The 21,966-nt window shown below is 46.5% G+C and overlaps 4 protein-coding genes across 4 annotated transcripts; all 4 read left to right on the top strand.

Moving 5' to 3' along the window:
* Nucleotides 1–192: 192 nt before the first annotated feature.
* On the top strand, nucleotides 193–10,926 carry TEOVI_000210700 (paraflagellar rod component, putative; the record flags this gene model as incomplete). The annotated part of the gene is made up of 1 exon (XM_067225229.1): nucleotides 193–10,926. The coding sequence occupies one exon, from the start codon at nucleotides 193–195 to the stop codon at nucleotides 10,924–10,926; it is 10,734 nt and encodes a 3,577-aa protein (XP_067081330.1).
* A 1,361-nt stretch (nucleotides 10,927–12,287) lies between these two features.
* TEOVI_000210800 (GTP-binding elongation factor Tu family, putative) lies at nucleotides 12,288–14,705 on the top strand (the record flags this gene model as incomplete). Its single annotated transcript, XM_067225230.1, has 1 exon — nucleotides 12,288–14,705. The coding sequence occupies one exon, from the start codon at nucleotides 12,288–12,290 to the stop codon at nucleotides 14,703–14,705; it is 2,418 nt and encodes an 805-aa protein (XP_067081331.1).
* Nucleotides 14,706–15,617: 912 nt separating this feature from the next.
* On the top strand, nucleotides 15,618–16,052 carry TEOVI_000210900 (uncharacterized protein; the record flags this gene model as incomplete). The annotated part of the gene is made up of 1 exon (XM_067225231.1): nucleotides 15,618–16,052. The coding sequence occupies one exon, from the start codon at nucleotides 15,618–15,620 to the stop codon at nucleotides 16,050–16,052; it is 435 nt and encodes a 144-aa protein (XP_067081332.1).
* Nucleotides 16,053–18,308: 2,256 nt separating this feature from the next.
* TEOVI_000211000 (transcription elongation factor s-II, putative) lies at nucleotides 18,309–19,712 on the top strand (the record flags this gene model as incomplete). Its single annotated transcript, XM_067225232.1, has 1 exon — nucleotides 18,309–19,712. The coding sequence occupies one exon, from the start codon at nucleotides 18,309–18,311 to the stop codon at nucleotides 19,710–19,712; it is 1,404 nt and encodes a 467-aa protein (XP_067081333.1).
* Between the last annotated feature and the right edge of the window lie 2,254 nt (nucleotides 19,713–21,966).

Raw genomic sequence — 21,966 nt, forward strand, 5'->3', positions numbered from 1 at the left:
GGTTTGGGGCCGAGTGAAGGAAGGTTGGAGTAATACATTAATTAGTATAGTAGTCGTTGGTACGTCTAAACAGTGAATTTGGACGGGAAGCAAAGAAATAGAACAACGACATAACACGAAAGTCGAATAATATTTTCATTCTGGTGAGAAAGCAAATAAAAGTGAAAATAAGAAAGAGAAGTTTTCGGAGGAATGGATAATGGTTGCGATGTTGATCTCTCCACAGCGCAGAAGTTCTTCAAAAGCGCCGCTAGTGTGTTAGAGGTTGCAGATAGTCGTCGGCGTGAGCAGGAGATGAAATCTTCGCATGATAAAACCTCCTCGTCAGGCACAGTCTCATCAGCTGCGGGTATTTCAATGGAAGAACGAAATGGTTGGAAGGAAGCAGCAACTCTATTATGGCGCATCATGCGGGAGAATAAGTTGCAACTCCTCTCACAGGTTTCTGGCGATGCATGCTGCTTACTGTATCGATTGTGCGAGGGACTACTGAATTACGCGTCTCAAAGGTTAACTAATGACGGGAACAGTAGGTCCTCTGCGACATTGCTCGAGAGAGTAACATCACTTGGAAATGATCATGTGTTATCTTTCATCGGGGCGTTTTGCACGCCCAGCAGATGTACCAAATTAATGAACGGCGACAGCGATGCGGGAAATGACCTTTGCATTCACATGCACGACATATTGATTAATCAACAACACTTCCGGTGGATGACAGCTGTGTTTCAGGATTTCTGCAGTGCCGCGCAGCGCGCATACGCGAAACAGACGGGTCTTGCTTCATCTTTAGTTTGTACCGTGCGTGAGATTTTAGGTATATTGGAGGAATGCTCCATGACTAGCGCTGATTGCGCTCGTGCCCTCATGCATACGGAGCCGAAGCCGCTTGTTGTCAACTTGATTCATGGGCTCCGTATTCGTATTGCTCACAACTCGCTCATCCGTCCACATGTGTACGATGACAAGCCATTGCAGGACGATAATGGTATGTTGACTTCATCTGTTTCAATAGCCCCAACTGATCCATCTCTTGCACTCCCTGTGATTTTTCAAAATACTGAGTCACTGGAGAGGTTGGGGAAAGGTGAGTTGGTTGATTTGCTCACCAGGGGTCGTGGCAATGTGTACGACGAACTCAACAGAAAGGCACTGGAGGTTGCGCTTATCGTTGTGGAAATGGCAGCCGGATACGAGAGTCCCACAGTTATCACAGCGCTCTGTCTCATTATTGAACTGAGCGCTCGCTCCCTCATGCCAGAAAGGAAAGACGGTTTGCCGGTGAATGCACCTCCGGAAGTGCGGATCGCTATGTACGAGAATGTAATTTCTGCTTGGAGGGGGCTGTGTAAGTTGCTGCATTCTACTAAAGGTTGCAGCTCGTCCACACCCCTTGGCGCTCGCCGTGATGCATTTTTGCGGCACCAACTGAAGCATGATATGGCTGGAAGTCTGAAGCAGCTCTTAGAGAACTGCGCTGAGTTACTAAGCGCAGATCCGACATTGTTTAGGGTTGTCACGCTTCAATGTACTCCATCCGTTTTTTGGGCGAAATCTTATGGCGGCGCATGCGATGAGTCACTCGGGGGTCTCTTGGGGAACAGTGGTGCTGAAGAATCTTTGCAAAATTCACAACTAGGATCAGAGTTGGACAGCACGTGGTGGTACAACAATAAACCATTCATCACCATAACTAGCAGCATCACACAAGTACTCAAGGACGCACTCGAGACTGCCATCATGTCGACTTCATTGACGGAGCATATTGTGGAGTCTCTAATACAAATAACAATGAGAAGCAAGGATGCCTTTGTTGCGGTGGAAGGTCATTGTGTAGTTCAGTGCATTCTCTCATTGTCACTCAAATGCGTACGACGGTCGCAGTCCACTTCTACACCGATGGAGGCTGAAGAGAGACTGGTGCTCTTAACATTGTTACACCGTGTCACCGCGGCACTGTTGCACTTGTACGGTAAACTTCGCGTGCAACCGCGTCCTTGTGACGTCGCGGACATCATAGAACTCCCGCCCTTATTATTAAAACATCTTGACACCATGGAATCCAACGAGGAAAGGGAGTTGTCACGGCGCTTAATGTCCCAAGCTACCGCTCTGTGGTACACCGTTCTGGCACTCAACGTCGACGAAGCAAATATCAAACGCTCGCAGGAGGTTCTTCCGGAACTTCTGCGAAACATCTTGGACGACGGTGAGACATCAATTATTCAGCAGATATTAGTGCGGGAACATCGAAGTGGTGCGGATGATGGTGGTGTGAGTGCGAGCAGCTCCGGAAAAGGTGAACTGGTCAGCCTTTCTGGGAACCAGCAACTGGAAGAGAGCGATGATATTGTTGTCCACTTACGTGGCGTGTTGGCGCTTCTCCTACAGAGGAATCCACGCTTCCTTTCTGCGAGGGAATTGGAAATGTTGCTCAACCTTGTGTCAGCCAAGGGTGAGCTGTTGACCAGATTAGGATCCGCATCCCTCTCTTGTAGCCTTTCACATAGTGAGGTTTATGTAGTTCTCGAGGAGCTTATTCGCGGGGCGTCACCCGCCCTACTGTTGGACCTACTTTCATTCCTTTCCAGTCAGCTGACCTCAGACGGGCTTGCCGCTGCTGCCAAATACGAACGGCAGGTGTGGCTATTTAAATTCAATTGTGTAGATGCCGTGATAGTAGTGATGGAGCGCGTGCTGAAGATATCCAATCAATTGAAACAGTTCAAGCAACTCATTCGCCAACTGTTCTGCTTCCTCTCAGTAGCTGAGCCCGTCTACGGTCTCGGCGCTCACCTTTCAAATACAAACCTGGCACAAGTATTCTCCAGCAGTCTTGCTTCCATTAAGAGCGTGGAGCACATCGTATTCATCGTGCAGGCAGTTCTCGATGCGGCAATGTCGACCTATGACAGTGCTGGAAATGCCTCATCTAAGTTGAATACTTACGGCCAGTTGTCACTACCCCACCCGAACTGCTGCCTAAGGAAACCCGTGTTCATGGAGTTGCTCCCACCTCTGCTACGCCATATGCATGTGCATGCCTCGGAGTTGGAAAATGATGTACTCCGCGCTGTGCGGGACGTGTTACGCGCCACCGCAGTTGTGCGCTGCGATGCTTTGTTGGACTGGGCAATAGAGATGGGGCACGCGTCACTAGTGCCATACCTTGAGCTTGATGCCACCTCAGCGGAGCAGCGGTTGCCACTAGTTTCTTCCGGTGATGCGGAAGATTTGAAGGCGTTTTGGACGCCTATTTTGTCAAATGCTTCGGAGCGTAGTGAAATGCGGTTCAGTTGGTCTGGTGGTGTGGTCATTACTGTTGGGGAGTGGCCAAAGAAGGGGTTCTCCATGGCTTCATGTTTTCGCTTCGAAGAAATATACCCTCGGGTAAATATTTTTCAATTCGTGGGAATTGACGGGACGCTGCGCTCACCAACATGCGTATTTCTATTGGGGGGCGAGAGCGTGCATATTGAGTACGCTGGTAAAACGGTGCAGTTGAGCGAACCCGGAATGCTGAAGGGACTTGCCCCCAGAGAGTGGGTACATTTTCATATCGTGATGAGTGTTGCTCACACTGTCAGTGTGTACTTCAACGCTATGAAGATCGGTACGTGTTCGCTGCCTTACTTCCACTCAGGGTCGCAGGCTTTGATTCACATTGGCCTCGTCAACACGGTAGTGCCAAACGCCCTCTATTCTATTGGAAACATAAGTTTGTGGGAGGAAGAACTTATAACCCCCCAAGTAGAAGCTCACTTGGCTGGCAGGAGTCATGAAGCAGGCGTGTGTAAACTCCTTCCCTGTGAAGTGCCAAGGGAGATTTCAGGGTCACGAAGTGTCTCCCCTGTTGGGGATTGCGTTGCGCACTTCAGCCCATGCGAAGTAGATGACGGCCAAGTGCTCTTGAACACATTGTTCCGTAGCGCGGAGGGTTGTTCTATGATCACTGCTAAAGCAATTGGAGGATGCGTTCAGCCACCGCGTTGTTGGATCGATTACAAGAGTTTCTTCAGTAACCGAGGTGGACTTATGCACTTACTGCGTTGGATAGGGAAATCAAAGGACTCGGCTGAGCTTGAACGAAATACATCACTCCTGTGCACAACCTTGCGCTGCACGGCAAATGCTAGTGCAACTGACTTCCGCACTTACGCGATGTTGCATTATTATCTTCGTCGCTCAGCTCATCTAATCACACCAGCAGTCTGTGATAGTCTGGTGCATCTTGCTACCGCGGAAGTGCGGGCAGGCAACGAATTTCATCCCTTTATTATAAATCGTCTTGTCTTTGACCATTTACTGGGAGACATGGAGCTGCTCGCTGCGATGCCACTCGAAAGCGCTACGCACGTAACAGAGCGCGTGGGGAAAATGTTTGACGTCTTCTCTTGCCGTTTTGCTGATCACAACGTGCAGTACATACGCCCATTTCGCTTTGTGGATGGTATACTCAACAGTTTGTCTTACAGCCGGCTGTCGCTCCCCTTCACCGTCCTGAATCGTGTGATTTCTAATTTAAAGCACATCATCATCGCGTGTGGCTTTGAAACCAACCTGGTGAGTTCATTCATGACAGCAGCAGCCGTCCTTACACCTGCAGAGGTGGATGCGCAGAGCAAACAAAAGCAGCGGTTGAAACTTCCGCGAGCTCGTTTTACACAAATTCAAGCGTCACATAAAACAGCCTACAACGTCTCTTTAGCAATTCTGAGGTGCCTCATCGAGTGTAGTCGCGTGAGTGACGCATTCCTTTCCGTCTTTTCGCGTCTCGTGGACCTCAACTGGTTCGTCGTATGTGTATCGCGCTTTGCAGAAACTACCTGCGTTGTGTACGCTACACACCTCTTCCTTGGGGCGCTGCGGCTCAACGAGGAGCTCCGTGCGGAAGTAATGCAACACCCAGCCACCGTAGCCACCGCCCTGGAGCCACACAGTTTCAGCGAGGACCTTTTACTTTTACTTCTTGGTCATAGCGTGGGAGCCGATGGATTCTTGGACTTACTCCACTCAAGCAAGTCCCTGCATTTGCAGCTGGATAGCGCCCTGGGTTCGTCATTACACGATTCTGACACGGCCATAACTCCAATTTTCTTCAGGTTGCTAATGCTTCATTTGAGTGCGTCGTTGACACGACCCCTTCTCTTTCGTCCGGGGCCTATATCACAGGTGGGGGGCCGTCGCCTCCTTCGCTCCTTTCGACTGTTTAAGTACCTTCACCTTGCCGTGGTGTGCTCGCGGTTGATGTTAGGCATTTATGTGAAACGACTATCGCATCGCCCAACAGGTGCTGTCCCTGACGCTTGCTCGTCGCTCTGGTGGAACCCCACGCTTTCAAGGGATTCGAGTAACACACATCTTCCAGAAGCTGCGGGAGGTGCAAGCGAGCATTGGGCGCAGGCAAAGGATTCCTCTTTGCCGGTAGTGACAAGGAGTTTGTGGCATCGACCATCGTTCATTGTTGTTGGCATCGTCACTTACATTTGGCGCCGCGTGCAGCGTTCACGGTACGCACGACTGCTCAGAAATGACATCCCTTTCCTTCTGATCGACGGAGGAGGAGCAAGAGGAAGAGCCCAAAAGGAGGAAATGTGTGGAACACTATTTATACTGAAAACATTGTTGCAGATATCTATGCAACCAAATGCTTTTGCTCTCATGACGCGATCTCCGTTTCAGGTGGCGACGCTTGCTTTTTTCGGATCGTTTCTGCGGAAGGAGGATGTAATGGCAAAAAGTGGGGAGCTCGCATCCGCCATGCACGACTTCGGCTGCCGGGAAATAATGAGGTTAAGGGGGGCCGTGGAAACTTCGGCATTACAAAAACAGGAAGTGGATACCGATGGAAAGAAGGGTTCTGCTGCAGACAGTATTTTTGGCATTCTTGATTTGAAAACACCACTGTACGCTGATAGCGAGGACAACGCTTATGAAGATGATGCATACGAGGAATCTGTCGAGGGAGACGATTGCCAAACGCAGAATGGCAAGTGCTGCAGGTCATCTTCTTCCATGGAAAGCGGAATAAGGAAAGTGCCCCCAACACCCCAGGAGAATGTGCTCAGCGGTATCGGTGAGGTCGAGAACGTGGCTCTACCGTGCCACATGTCACCTTCGTTGCCTTTGACAAACCTTCCTGAGTTATCTGAGTCTACTCATACTCACGATGATGTGCCTCAGTCCGGAACCGTAGTATCAACACTCGAAAGAAGTGACGCCGCTCCGCCTACGCTTATTAGCGATCCTTTTGAGAGTGTGCGGTCGCTGGATATCAGAAAAACACGCTTTTCTCCGTTTGCAAGGGGTTTTACTGGTTTCGAGGAGAGGGATGGGTGTGAACTAGAAGAGGAAGAAGGGAATGAGGATTTGCTATTGGCGGAGACGATAGGATCTGTTGTGAGGCCGGATGTCCTTCAATCGCATTCCCTTGCTTCTCTGCTGGAACCTGCCGTGGACATTTTGAGCAACATCGTTGCATCGTCGCTGCAAGCGATGCCCGCGAGGACAGCGCCGGCTAATCCTTATTCCTATGGTGCTTGCGGTTATCTACTTTTCCAGCTGATACTAATCACCGGTACCATGGCAAACGAGGAAGAAGGGGCATCAGTGCTCATCAATTTTTTCATGCATCAGGTGCTGGAGCTGGTCGCCACACGCAAAAGCCCCAAGACGCAATCTGCACTACAGCTGCCCCCCGAAACGGGTGGGCGGATGAAGTCATCGTTACCATTGTCAAGATCAACTGAGTCGCTTGCTGACAATGGACAGAGGGTCGACGAGTGCGCGGCCAGCGTTCCCATGGAAAATGAAATGAATGGAGGCATAGCGTACGCGGGCATCATTTCGAATATATTCGCTTTCAATGTCTGTGCCTTCAATGATCTTCTGGTGGATCTTCTCTCCTTTCATGTAGTTGAGCTCTCAACCATTGCCCCATACTTTGTGCGTCTCCTGCTGTATGCGAGGGTGTCTTGGAATCTTTCAGACTTGCTGGAAATTCGCCTGCAGATAGTTAAGATTTGTGTCGCGGCCATTAATCGAAAGCCGGTAAGTGAAATGAGTCTAGAGGAGATGGGGCTGATACACACTATGCTTACCCATGTACTAGACTCACCGTGGCCTATGAAACCGTTGATGGCGTGCTTGATCGGAAGTTTGATGCGCGTTTACGACGATCCATCATCCAAGGACACAATGAATCCGGACAGCAGAAAGCGCAAAGAGGTCATCACATTGTGCCTTCGGCGCATCGCACTCGTTTACCAAGGAAGCAAGGACCTAAAGAAAGCTGTCACCGTGAACTCACTTGCTTCACGAGTCTCGATCTACGAAGGCTTTGTGTCTGCATTACTTTCGCAAGATGAGACGAATGCTATCGTGGCGTTCGACGTTTACATTAGTAGTAATACCTCCAAACTGAAGGCGGTTATGTCGGGGCGGCTTAAAATGAAAGTGGAGTTAGCAGTGAATCATTTTTTGAAGAAACGGTCATTTTATGTTAACCAGATGCGCTTGTTCAACGAGAGCTACAATTCTACCGCGAAATTGTCGAATGGGTATAGTGTCGCAGTATTGGTGCAGGCATATAATGGGCGGTTCTCTTCACGAGTCGGTTCCATTGCACGCTTACAACCCGCACAGCTACACTGGCTAGCAGTGCCGCGTAGTTCACTTAGTCGTGGTGACTCTCATTTGAGTGAAGCTTTTCGTATCGATTCTAGGCACAAGCGGTCCACAATATTGACTGCGAGTACATTTTTTGCGAATGCTGAATCAGATGATATGAAGGGTGTCTCTGCCGAGGATCACATCACTATACTCAACACCAGCAGCTGCGAGCCGCAGGTCTGCCACATTTCTGCCCTTATCCCACCTGTCGCGGTTCGGTGTCGCCCGTATGTGGATTGCGGTTCAGTTCCTTTCATTGATCCACGATGCAAGGTAACGTCCTCCGCTGCGGTTCTTCTGCAGCATCTCCTAGAACCGAATGAGGTGTTGCGTTACATCAGTAATGGGTTCCGTGTCAACGGCATACATGTGGCGCCGTGTCTCATTCTAGTGACAAATGTGGCAGTGAAGGTTTTTTGCTTCTCGCGCATTACTGAAAAGGGCGATGTGTTCCTGTACGACTATGAGGGCAACGGCAGCAATAACCTTGGCGGAGACTGCGATGAGGAAACTGATGAAGTGAACGCCTCCTCACGTGGGGGCGAAGGAGGTGTGCAGAAGGGTCAAAAGCAGCGGTCTCACAATACCACACGAGGTTTTGCAGTATCTATGACGAACAAACTGCAACGGTTCCTCACAGATGGGGGAACTAAGGGACGGCGGCGGCGAGAACACGAAGAGCACGAAGATGGCACGAAAGTGGCTCAATCCGTTAGGCAAGCAACAGGACATCCGTGCAAAAGTCTCTACTGGTGTTACCTAGTTAGAAACATTCGAAGCATACGAGTAGGACTCTACATGCACCAGGACACTGCCATGTTTCTCGACGTTATGTACAGTGACGGGCTCATGCTTTCGCTCGTGGATCCACGACAGTCGATGAACACTCGTGCCCGCGACGAGTTTCTTGAGGTGCTACAGGAAGTCATCGGCACACAACGGTGTACCATTCACGACCATGGCAAACGCATCTCAAATATGCGCAACATGCTGGCAGGTTGGGGTGGGAGGTCTGTTTCTACGTTCGAGTACCTATTTTTCCTCAACCGCGCCGCAGGCCGTACAATTCTCGACTACAACCAATACCCCATTTTCCCTTGGGTTATTGCGGACTACAGATCTTCTACACTTGATCTCAGCTCGGATTCGACGTATCGTGACTTGTCCCGACCAATGGGGGCACAAACAAAGGAGCGGCGCAGAAGTGTAGAGGATTTATACCAACAAATGATGGAGGTAGCACAACAACTTGGCGATGGCGGTGTTGCCGCAATGGAACTAACGCAGCCCTTTCACCACGGTACGCATTACTCCACCAGCGGTGGGGTACTTTATTATCTCATTCGCATGGAGCCCTTTACAACATTTGCTCGTATCTTTCAAGGAGGGGATTTCGATGTTGCTTCTCGACTATTTGACACGATCGATGGTTCATTCCAATCGTGTGTTAATGGGCCGGCGGATTGTAAGGAGCTAACTCCTGAGTTCTTTTTGGACGGCTCGTTCCTCGTGAATATGAATCGTTGTAACTTTGGTACAAAGTCCGACGGGACTGCCGTGGATGATGTGAAGCTTCCGCCGTGGGCAAAGGACTCTGCACAAGTTTTCACTGCGGTGATGCGGTACATACTGGAGAGCGACCGCGTTGCGCACTCAATCCACCATTGGATCGATCTTGTTTTCGGTGTTTGTCGGCGAGGAAAGCTGGCGGTGGACTGCCATAACGTCTTTCAGCGCATGACGTACGGTGAAGAGGTTGTGAAGGCGCTGAAAGAAAGCCAAAACTCACGTGACATCGACGTAATTGTTGCGGAGGTTGACAACTTCGGACAAACGCCCATGCAGTTGTTCCAGGAGCACCATCCCCCACAAAGCGACTTGCGCCTGCTCGTCAGCGGGTCAAGTGAAAGTAATCCCACTGCGAGCTTGAGTAGTGGCATTTTCACAGTCGTGAGTACCTCCAGCACAGCAAAGAAGGGTGACCATCGCTACAAAAACAGCACGAACACTGCTGGTAGTAACTCCTCTTTTGCTTGCAACAACTCTATTGCATCCACCAGCAGTTTTGCCTCGCGAACAGTAACTTCAAAGTTGCATGGTGCTCGAGACCCTAGCCCGAAAGTACACTTGATGATGGAGTTTGTTGCTGCTGGGCGCCAGTCAAGGTTCACCCTGAAGGACCTCACTCCTGGAAGCCTAATGACACTCCCAGTCGCTGCTGTGGCATTCTGCAACACTCAGCGGGAGCCTGTCGTTGGTTTCGCCACCACGCGTAGCGGAGAAATAGCTTGTTGCTATAGGTACCTCATACCTGTGGATGACGAAGATTATCTAATTTGCTTCGACTTAGGTGCAGATACTATGATATACATTGACCTGAAAGGTGGAGATCTTCTTTCAACAATGCGATACTCAACTCTACTGGAGCCGTCCGCGAATATAAGCTGTACCTGCGTATGTTGTCGGGAGACTTTGGTGGCTGTTGGTTCCACAACTGGCACAATATATTGTCTCAGGCCTAGCATGGACAGTGGAGTGTTGACATTGAGCTCAACGCTGTGTCATCACATGCACGCCATTGCAGGACTCACTATTGACACGAAGTACGGCCGAATGGTTAGCTTCACAGTTAGTGGAAATGACGCCCCCATTGTTTGGTGTGTCCAGCAGGAACGGGTCGTAATGTTACACCGCCTTAACGTGGTGCACGCCCTTGGTCACCTTTTTGTCGATGAAGATGACTCACGTGTGGTAGCTTCCGTAATCGACCCTCTGACTTCAAACACTATTGTGGTTACACGACGTCATTTGTTAATATTCGATTCCAACGGTGATCGCTACGGAGTTGGTTCTCTCTCTGCGACGGAGGGTACTAAAACACCAATGCAGGGCAATGGAAAGTTGCATGGAGCAGTGCACAGTTTTGATGGATCATGCACCGCGGCTATAACTGCTGTGACTCCGTACAATACATTGGAGTGGGCATACGGCACGCAGCTTTTGCTAACTGGGCATGAGGATGGCAGTATTTCGCTGTGGCGGGCAGTCCGTCTGCCGCCTGATGGGGTCACACACGGTAACATCGTTAGTGTGACGCACCATGCGATTATTGTTGATGGTAGTTGTCAAGCCAATCTTGGGTCTGTAACGGCAATGCAGCAGCAGCAATGGGGTGAACCGGCGTTTTTAATTGGTTACGGAAGCGGCAAGGTGAAGGCGCTGAGTTTTGCTACACCATATGGGGGAAAAGCTTAGTAGGAAAAGCGTGGATGCAAGAACAGATAGGATAGGATAGGGCGGCCCCCTGGGGCTCAAGTGGGTGGGAATTGTTTGTTTGCTTGTGCTTGTGTTTGTGTTTGTTGTTGTTGTTGTTTGTTTGTTCGTTGAAAAAAAGATGAGTTTCGAGCACACATTAGCGAGGAGTACATGCTGGGATGATTGCAGCGAAAATGAAGAATAACGTGGGCAACTGTATTAGCACCTCTTCAGTGAAAATAAGGAGAGTGGAAGGGGAATTTCGTTATTTGTTTGTTGTTTCATTGGTTCCATCTATTTCCCTTCCAATTAGGGGTTTTCCTCCTTTTTTATTTTCTGTGGCGTTGCTATTTTTCTCGCTTTTGCATCGTATTACCCTTTGAGACATGCATGTGGGCACGGGATATGTGTACAGCTGTTGGCTGTGATGAACCACTCGAGGGAAATGGTGTTATCAAAATGTGTCGTTTGTTCAATTATTTTCCAATTTTCCACCCCCCCCCTTCGCTCGTGAATGGGTTAAACAGGCAGTTGAGAAGTGGAAATAAACACGATACAAAAGAAAAAAAACTGCTTCCCGTTGTAAGCATTTACCCATCTTCTTTTTTTCTTTTCCTAAAACTTTTCACTTCTACCCATTCGACAAGGAAAAAAAGAGAGAAAGTAATGGGGAACATGCTGTCGCACACACCGTTTTTTGTTTTCGTTTGTGTGTGTGTACTCAACTGAATGCCAGACACAGATGTATACATCTAAATATACATCCGTATATTATATTGTGCGACCTTACGCAACCACTTTCCTTCACTATACAAACCTTTATCCCATTCCCTCTTTCTCCTCCTCCTTTCTGTTGATATTAGCAGCATCCTCCCTTCGCATTTGCCTATTCTCCTCTTTCCCATTTGGGTTCGATGTTATGAAACCGCTAGTGGAGGTGGTCCCTCATCATCAAGTGGCCGCGCAGTGGCGTATTTTTATTTTATTTTATTTTTCTTCCAGTCTACGACTTTCACTCACACCCTCTTTATTTCTTTATGTAACTCATCGTTTGGTGACACATTCCCTGCTACCGTTTTATGTAACTCGCTGTCGCACATTTGTACTCCATTTCTTCCTCTGACTCTCTCACAACTTCAGTTATCAAGCTGGCAGTTTCTTCCGGAGGCGGAAACGTGGAGGAGAGGAACCTCAAGAAATAAAACCTGAAGAAATAAATAATAAAAAAAAAAAGAAAAGAGTAAAGTGAGGAAATCCACCTTTTGTTTTATTTTCTTCTCTTGTTAGAGTGTGTATAACTCTCCTCTCATCCCACTGTCTAGCGAAGGGAAAGAGACCAGTGCATTTGACTCGCACTGCCCATGGCTGACGGATCACATGACAGGGAAGCCGCTCTCTTCCTCGTGCTATCGGAGCCTGAAGCCATGACGGTTGGGCAGTGGTTGAAGGAAGTTGCGGAGAAGCATCTCATGCCCCCAGTGGTGCACGCAATGCTTTATAACGTCAGTGAAGCCTGTGGTAAAAGCAGCAGCAACAACAACAACAGCAACAGCAACGGACGCGCCGCATCTGGAGGGAGTGAGGGAAATGGATGCTTTCAAAACGCCCTGACCAGGGTGTTGAATGAGTTTCATCACAGCGGCAAACATGGCGTTCCGATGACGTCCATGCGAGTTCTTGTTGTAGCACTGTTTTGGGACGGCCAGAGTGAGTCAGCGAAAGCGGAATTTGCTCGGCTCCGGGAGTTGGCAGATGAAACAAACAAACAAACTAGTGATCCTCAGGTGAATGCGGATAAGGCTAACAATAGCGGGAGTGACGGCAAGCAAAAGCTGCCTTCTCTGATAGGTTCAAATGTTCATATTGTTCTTCAAGCGTTGAACGCCAAGAAGAGTAATGAAAAACTCGTAGAAACTCTTGATGCTGTAGTGTGCAGCCTCCGCAAGAAATTGCAGTCAGCTTGCGGCCCATCGGAGCACGTCGATCCCACTCGTATTGACGCAGCCGCATCCCGAAGGGTGGACAAAGTTACTGTAACTCAAAAAGAGAAGGGTTCACAGAATGGTACCGGTGATGGTGGGAGCGGTAATAATGTTATTGGTGTGGAAGATCTGAGTGACTCCGCTGTCGCCGGACGTGTGGAGGAAGGACAAGGTGAGTGCTTCATTGTCATATCGGGAACAACTATGGAAGAATTTCAGAAGCGCGTTTGGGAGCTCAAGGCTTCTGCGGCACGTATTGGAGTTGGTTGCTCACCCGTATTAGCTGAACCCCGTGAAGTGCAAACAAGTAACAGTGGCACCAAAACAAAGGTATTTGCGCAGGAGTTTCTGGTGCGCCAGGGTGCATCCGTTGAGCAGCATATTGAAATGCGTATTGCGATGTGTGGGAATGTCGATAGCGGTAAATCTACGCTTACTTCGGTACTGACACGTGGTTGTCGCGATAATGGTCGTGGGTCTGCGCGGGCGTTTGTTTTCAAACACAAGCACGAGGCCGCGACGGGTCGTACTTCTAGCGTGAGTGAAAACCACTTGGGCTTCTCGGAAGCAGGTGAAGTGGTGAATTACGTGGTTGCAGGTGCTAAGCACTCTCTAGGCGGTGTAAGTCTTGGTGAGGAGACTCCCAATGACGGCGGCGGTGGTGGTGGTGGTGGTGATGGTCCTATTGGTAATAAACCTGTTACCATTAACTCACACCAGCTCGGGCAGGAGGTTGCGGCAAAGAGTTCAAAAGTCCTTACTCTTTATGACCTCGCTGGACACGAGCGGTACTTGAAAACGACCGTTCTTGGCATGACGCGTAACATTCCCGATTATGCCTGTGTCGTCATCAGCGCCAATAACGGTATCCAACGTATGACAAAGGAGCACGTAGCTTTATGCCTTGCTTTGAAGATTCCTTTCTTTGTCGTTATCACGCGTATAGACTCCACACCGGAAAACATCCGGCAGGAGACGCTTGCCAGTGTTCACAAATTGCTCAAGGTCCCCACTGTCAGAAAGCTGCCGTACCCCGTGCGTCGTGTAGATGACGTAGTGCTTTCCGCTAAGAATCTTCGAAACGACCGCATCACGCCCATCTTTGAAATTAGCAACGTCAGTGGCGAGGGTCTACAATCATTAGTGCGATTTTTAAACCTTTTACCAATGCGGAAGGATTGGCGTAACGCTCGCCAGCTCCCACGTGAGATGGTGATCGACAGCACATTTTTTGTGGCGGGCGTGGGAACAGTTGTAGGTGGAATCGTCACGCAGGGTGTCTTTAATGTCAATGATGCTGTGCTATTAGGGCCAGATGCCAGTGGTGGATTCCGTACCGTACAAATTAAATCAATCCACGTTAAGGGAGTGGAGCAGCAGCGTGCAGTAGCCGGTTGCGATGCATCCTTTTGCCTCAAGAAGGAGAAGCGTCGGGGAATCCGCAAGGGAAATATACTCACAGATCCTAAGCATCCAGTAGAGGCGTACTGGCAGTTTGAGGCCGATGTTGTTATTCTCTATCATTCTACCACCATCCTTGTGAACTATGAGCCAGTCATTCATTCCACCACAGTGCGGCAATCAGCACGAATTGTATTTGTGGAAAAAGAGGTTCTGCGCACAGGTGACCGGTCACTTGTGCGATTTCACTTCTTATACCGACCGGAGTTCATGAAAGTTGGGCAACAGCTTATTTTCAGAGAGGGACGGACAAAAGGCATTGGAACGGTGACTAATCTCATTGGCCCTCGGGAAGGGTCACTCTTGGCGAAGAGGTTGAAACATAAAGAAACGTAGTGCTTCGTCATGTGCTGTGCACTTTCATAAAATGGTATGTTTAGTAACGGAAAGAAGAAGAGGTAGCTCAAACGGACGAGGAAATGAGTGAATCCGCAAAACGGAGTCACATTTTTGTTGTTAAAAACGAAAATCAAAGAAAAAAGAAGAAAAGAGAAAGGGAAAGGAATTTTTATTATTTAAATGCGAAAAGTATGTTTGTTTTGCGTACATCCCTTTCTGATTCAATGTGCCGTCAGCGTCGTCCTGACATGTGGTCGTTTGAAGTATACCACTTTTTTGGCCCCTTGTGTTTAGTCCTACTCTTACCGAGTTTATACGCATTTTTACCATAAAAATTCTTATTTGGGGTAAGTAAAAAAGAGGATGATGATTATGTTGTCGTTGGATATCTCTGCATTCACAACATCCCTACCATATGAGCGCTCTTTCAAATTTTTAAAAAAGAAAGAAAAGAGCAGCTAATTTTAGTACAAATGGTGGGGGGAGTTTTTCTATAGAACTGGCAAGCGGCAACGGCAATCATACAAGAGTGTGAATACACTCAAAACATGCAACAGCGAAAGAAAAGAAAAAAAAACAGAAGCGCTGCTAAGTCAAAGTTCTTCTCCGTTGTCTCAGTGTTATTACTTCTACCCAAACCGTCTAAATCCCCACGTGCTGCGGCGACACTGGTAGAGAGACGATAGTAAAACCACTTACAACACTGGCATATATAAATTCTGTGCTGCTTCGCCTCTTCTCACTGCTGTCATATTCCCTGCTTTATTCTAACAATTTTTCCCTCCCTTCCCCACGGCCTCCCTCTAAAATATATATATATGTATACATACATGGAAAGAGAGCGCACCCCCCAAAAAAAAAAAAGTAAGCAGAGAAGCAATTGTGTGAGCTGAACGACTCTCATAAGTTATGTCTTCCACGAAGTGCGCCGTTGCCTGTAAGATCATGACGCCGTTATGCAATGCGGCCAGTAAGGTTCAAGCGCGTTCTGCAAAGAAACTTGCCGCACTAACAGACGCGGGAATTCAAAAGACCATCAGCGAACACAACGCCAACGGAACTGACGCAGCGGTGAGCAGTACGAAACGGTACTTGGCTGAACAGAGACAACTTTTCCACTACCGTGTGGTGCGTTTCTTTGACGAATGCCACTACATTACCTCCGGCGAGTACTTCGCGCAGTACACAAAAGTGAATTTAATTTGGGACCTTCGCTTCCTCACGAAGTTGGTGGTACTTTTCCTCATTGGAACAGTGTTGGGAAGGCAAAGTATTTTTCCACCAATCGACCCGGATTCTCCACTAGTGGAAGCACTGGTAACGAAGGTAAATCCCAACTACTAGCGATTGATTGATTGATTGATTGACACTCGATCATGCATTTGGTTATGTTGCTGTTGACGTTTTGTTGGTGAAGTGACCTTGACGTGCAGCAGAAACATCTGTAATGACAAGCACCGCAACGGTTGATGAATTATTTCATATTATTATTATTATTTTGTGTGCGCTTGTGTGAAGAGGGTGAGCGTTTATGCGGTTAGCGCATTTTTAGGTACCGATGAAGGCGTATGAAATTGGTGTGTTAGGCTGAGGCGATCTCTCGATTGGATGATTTGACCAGGTTTTAGAACGCGTTAAGGGAATGGGAAAGGCCGTTGAAGATGTGACAGTAGGGAGTGGTGAAGTTTAAAATTTATAAAAAAAAAAACACACACACACACAAGTAAATGGAAAGGGAACGTGCAAAAAGAAGAAAAGTGAAGTGAAGTTATTTGTTGCATCTGTTGGCTCCGTAACCTCGCCTCGCACATGCACTGAGAAACCAAATGGTTTTGCATCTTCCTGTCGTGGTTGAGTGGAACCTTCCAGAGTTGGGCTTGTGAAGATGATCACCATACTGTCTTTGTATGTCTTTCTATGTCTTTGATCCGCTTCCGCTTTGAGCTCACTTCTATGTCTTCTTTTTTTTTTATTTGTCTTTTCCTTCCACCAGTTCTCACACAAATAATGTTCCCTCCCTCGTCTTTCCGCGCGCTCTCAACCCCGATCAACGCCTATAGTTTACTGCGACTTCCATATAAGGAAACAGAAGGCTGAAATGACAACATGAATATTTTCTCACAGTGACCGAATCAGAATGATGAAGTGTAGAAAAATAATAATTTTTTTTAAAAAAAAGAGGGAGGGTGAGATCATAACAAGGTAGGAAAGAGAGAACCCACCGGGACAGTGACGCAAACTGCCGTGATAAACACGCTCAAGCACAACTGAGATTCTCAGGAAAGGTGATTGTGCTGCGCCAAGTGCCAGTGTGCGTATGTATATGTATATGTATATTTATGATTATGTTTTCGGGTATTTTGTTTCCATCGTATCATATGGTCGCAGTGCATTTGCATCCGTATTTATCTCTTCCCCCTTCCCCCTTCCTCCCCCCCTTTTTTTTTGTATTTACACTTCATAACTGTGTGTCTCAGAAAAACAACGCCTAATGCCCTCATGAATCAGCAAGAAGTTATTATTTCAAGCCAAATGATAAACCCCTCACAACTTCAATTAAAGGATAACGCACATCTATCTAAATGACAGAGCGGATATAAATAGACGGCATAGGGATGATTTCAAAATAAGGGACATAAGTGAGTGTTCTATTTTGATGGGGGGAGAGATTGAAGAAGAGGAAAACCAAGAAGAAAAAAAATAAAGTCAGTTTAGTAAAAGAAAAAAAAACGCAAAACAAAACGGTCGTTTGACATGCGTGGCAATGACTCCGTTGATCTCCCGTTGCACGCGAGTTTTCTTTTTTTTTTTTTGACTGTTATTGGCGTGCCGCATATTCCAGATATCTTGTTTTATTCGGCTTACATTTGTGACCATTCAATTAAGAGCAAGTCTAGTCCAAGTAAACTACATTGGTGAGGGAAACATCAGAATGTTGTTCTTCACAGAAGGGAGGAGAACCTGCGAGGAGTTGTACATTATCATATTCAAATAAGGTGTTAAGTAGTCGTTAAAGGGGGAAGAGGGGATTTTAAAATAAAATAAAAAAGCAAAAAACAACAAAGTGGAGAATTCTAACGATGTAAAACCACGTTGCAGACGCGAAGTGAGATGAACAGAGTATGCAAACTAGAAGAATAAAGAAAAAAAAGTAAGCAAGTGGACAACTACATGATTTTCAAGCATGTGTTTCTCTTCTCTTTTTTTTTCTTCCTCTCTTTTTTCTTTTCCTTTAATGTTTTCCGCACTTCCGTGTCACAGTTAACCAGAAAAAAAAGGCAAGTAAAGGCGGCGACAACAATCAGGCGGTTAGTGGAATATAAGCGAAAGCGAGAAAGGCGAGCGATACATAACTATATATATATATATAGTTTTTTTTAAAAAAAAAGGCCGCCGAACTTACCCATTCGCCGAGCTGCGATACACACGGTGGGGGGAGGGGTTTTCGCCAAGAAGGAGAACAAACGGGGAGGAAGGTACTTCCTTATTTATTTATAGAAAGAAAGAGAGAGAAAGAAAGAAAGAAAAGAAAGGGTGGAGGAAAGCAAAAACTCCTTTAAACTTACAGCATTATTTGCCTAAGGAAACTGTGGGGAGAAGATGCTTCAAGAAAGAGTATTTCATATTAACGACCGTGTCTGGCTAAAGACTGGAGCTAACACGTGGTGGCCGGCAAAAGTCACTTCAGTTACCGGTGTGGAGGGAGTTGACGGAAGGTCGTCAGAAACTGGCACATCTACGGTTACCGTTCTCACGTATCCAGGAACCCAAAATAAGGCCACCTATAAAAATGTTGACAGCCACTCCTCCGCCATTACATTTTTTGAGCCCTCATCTGAGAAAGCCGTCACCGCCAATGAGGATCTTCTGCAAGCTATTCGTAACGCAGAGGAGGACAAGGAGTCCAACGCATTGCGATTTGAGCCGACTCATTCAAAAAATACGGCGCCGAGGGGAACATCACAGAGGGCGTTTTCGACAAGCGGGCGAGCGGGTTCGCTTAACAATGCCACTCAGCAAACTGCAGGGGGCAAACGCAGCCGTGAGGTGAGCCGGATGCGACAGAGGAGTACCGGCTCTCACTTATCCCCCGCATCGGACGACGCACTGGTGCAATGGAAAAAAGATATTGATGAAGCCACTGATAACTGCGACGGGGCTCTGCTTACCAGCACGCTTTTGAAACTTGCGAGCGTCAGTGTTACACTCCGGCAGCTTTTGCGCACAAAAATTGGTGTGTCGGTTTCAAGGGCCTTGTCAAAAAAGGATCTAGAAGAACAAAGGAGCCTGGCTACTTGTATCATCTCCGCTTGGACAGCCAAACTACCGGAGGAAACTGTGAGAGCAATTGAAGAGTACAACAAGTACGAGCAGGAAGCCAAAAAAAGAGGGGGGACGGCGCGGAGCGGCGGTGCACGCCATAACAAAAGACGGGGAACCATTTCCAGTTCACAAACGAGGGAGGAACGGGATGTGGCAACACCGTCAACAAGTGAAAGCGTGGGCAACCCAATTACTATTGGAGGAGGGGCACAACCACAGTTTGTTGACCGGGTGCAGAAGCTGCTTCTCCAACCGGGGGATCCGCATAGTTTTAGTGTTAGAAGTGATAATCTCAGATCTGTAGCGGAAAAAATATGCGCTGAGGTAACAAGATCGGAGGACCGCATGTATCTTTTGGAGCATTTGAGTAAACCGGGGTTATCAGAAATACGGCGCAGGCTGGCGATGGGGGAGCTGAGTGGAAAGGATTTTCTCGAACTCAGTCGCTGGGAACTAATGACGCAAGAGGAAAAAGAGGACGCAGAGCGCCGAACTACGGAGAAACTAAGAAACTTGGAAGAAACCGAGCGGTCGCTGTTGCATACCACCTCACTTTTTGAATGCCCGGAGTGTCACGGAAGGGAATGTGAATGGAGAGAACTACAGATCCGGTCAGCGGATGAACCGACAACTAAATTTATTAAGTGCATTAAGTGCAAACATAATTGGTCAGAGAATTAGTTGCCGATGGAGGTCGCCATATTAATGTTATGTTAATCATGTGACGCTTCGCCATAATCAGCTCCATATGGACCTTGTACTTAAAATGGTTACAACAAACACAAAATTGGTGGTGGGGCACGGAGCAGAGGGGAGGGGAAAGAAAAGAAAAGAAAAAAAGGTGCGAATACTCGTGAATTTAATAGGTAAAATCTACGAAAACGAGAAAAAAGAAGACAAGGAGATTGCAAAATGTGAAAACAGCTTTGTACTCCGGGGGAGGGGAAAGTATTTAAAAAAAAAGGGGGGCGGAGGGGGGGAAGAAAAAAAAAAGGGGGCGCAACCTGTTTGGGAGGAAAGGTGTCGCCGAATAGATGGAAACGATTCTTTGACCGATATGAGGGAGGGGGGAAACAAATGTGAGCCTTTTCTGTGCTTTGTCTTTGTTCGTTTGTTTCCTTTTTTTTTCCCCCCTGTCCTTCACAATTATGTGCTTGTAGGTTTTGGATAATTCTTTTTGCCACGGTTATTGTTTTGTTTTGTATTATTCTTTTTCAGTTGTAAGATCCTTTGTCCTGTTTAGTTTTGTTTTTGGTTGTCTCCTCCTAACCCTAACCCCAACCCTACTCACTTTCCTCGGTTGAAAAGTGTGTGCCCCCATCCGTCTGAACTTTTATTGAGGAGTTACTGGACCGAGTGGGGAAAAAAAAAATAATGTTTTTCTGCCTTTGTTTAGTGATTTTTTTTAAAAAAAAAGGGAAAACTGCATTGATCATTTGTGACGGCCCCCTTCAAAAGCCTTTTTAAAATATACATAAATGAATGTTTTTTTTTGTAATTAAAAAAAAAATTATTATAAATAAATAAACAGTCATCACTAGAATGGTGCAAGCGAGTGAGCAACCGGAGGGAAATGTGAAATAGTTCGAATAAATGAGAAAAAGAAAAAGAGAGAGGGCCGAGTCTTTGCGGGAAGGGTGGGAAAAAAATTTTTTTTAATGGAAATGAGGGGAAGAAACATTTGTGTCATATAGAAAACTCAGCACTACGGGCGGCCCCATTTCCATTTATATTTTGCTGGTTTTTTTTTTCGACATGCACAATTTATTTGAAATCGTGAAGGTTTACTGTGCGGAAAGGAAAAAAGAAGAGGAGGGGGGAGGGGGACGGAGAAAATGACAGGATTTTTAAAAAACTGAGAGAAGAAAGGAGAGAAATAACAGAAATGGTACATTTGCGTCTCAATGTGTATTAAATAAATACAATAGGAAAGTATATTTTTCTCGAATGGACCGTCATATAGTTAATTAATATATATATATATATATTAATATATTAATATATTTATTCAGCTCGCACCGTATCTCTGCTTTCTTCCTTTTTTTTTTCACTTATTTTTAACCACTGTGGCGCAATGCTCTTATTTGCTTCGTAACTTTCGGCACAATTTCATAACGTCGAAGGCGGTCGGCATCGTTACTTTTATTGTTGCTGTTTTTGTTACTTACCATCTTTGCTACCACCACAAATTTCAGTATCACTTCCCCCTTTTATTATTGTTGCTGGAGGTGATTCCCTTTATGATATTACTAATTATTATCATAAACACTATCATTATTGTTGTACGGACATGTATGTTTACCTTTGTGTATATATATATATATTTATTTATTTATATTTATATATGCATCTGTCCACATGCGTGTGTGTGTGTGTGTGTGTGTCTGACTGTGCACATCATTTAATGATATACTTTTTCTTGCCTTTATGGTCACCCAACTGCTTTGATCGTCTCTACGCTTTTCAACCTTTTTTTTGTTTTTCCTCCCGCAATTCACCCAACGTCGGCCTTTTGTTGTACATTTGAGGCATTCCTTCACTTGCCTCTTCTGAGCCATGTGCGCCACCCTTATAAATAAATATATATATTTGTATTTAAAAATGTATTTTATACATATTTATTCATATGGTTTTCATTTATTTGGTTATTAATTCACTTATAACCATTAAATCCCTACTTTCATTGTTGCCTACAATTTATGTTCCTCTTGCGCGATCAATTGAAACATGATCTATCTATCTATCTATATATGTCTGTGGTGGTTTGTACGGATGAACACGGAAAGCTTACGCATAAATATGTATAAAATACATTTTTTAATACAAATATATAGATATAGATATATATTTATATATTAATTTATAAGGGTGGGGGAAGGGGTAACAAAATGGTGGGGGAAATTGGCGTTAGGTCACCAGAAAAAAGAAAAAAAAA

Source organism: Trypanosoma equiperdum (genome assembly GCF_001457755.1).
Source record: "Trypanosoma equiperdum strain OVI genome assembly, contig: ctg_497, whole genome shotgun sequence".
Lineage (NCBI taxonomy): Eukaryota > Euglenozoa > Kinetoplastea > Trypanosomatida > Trypanosomatidae > Trypanosoma > Trypanosoma equiperdum.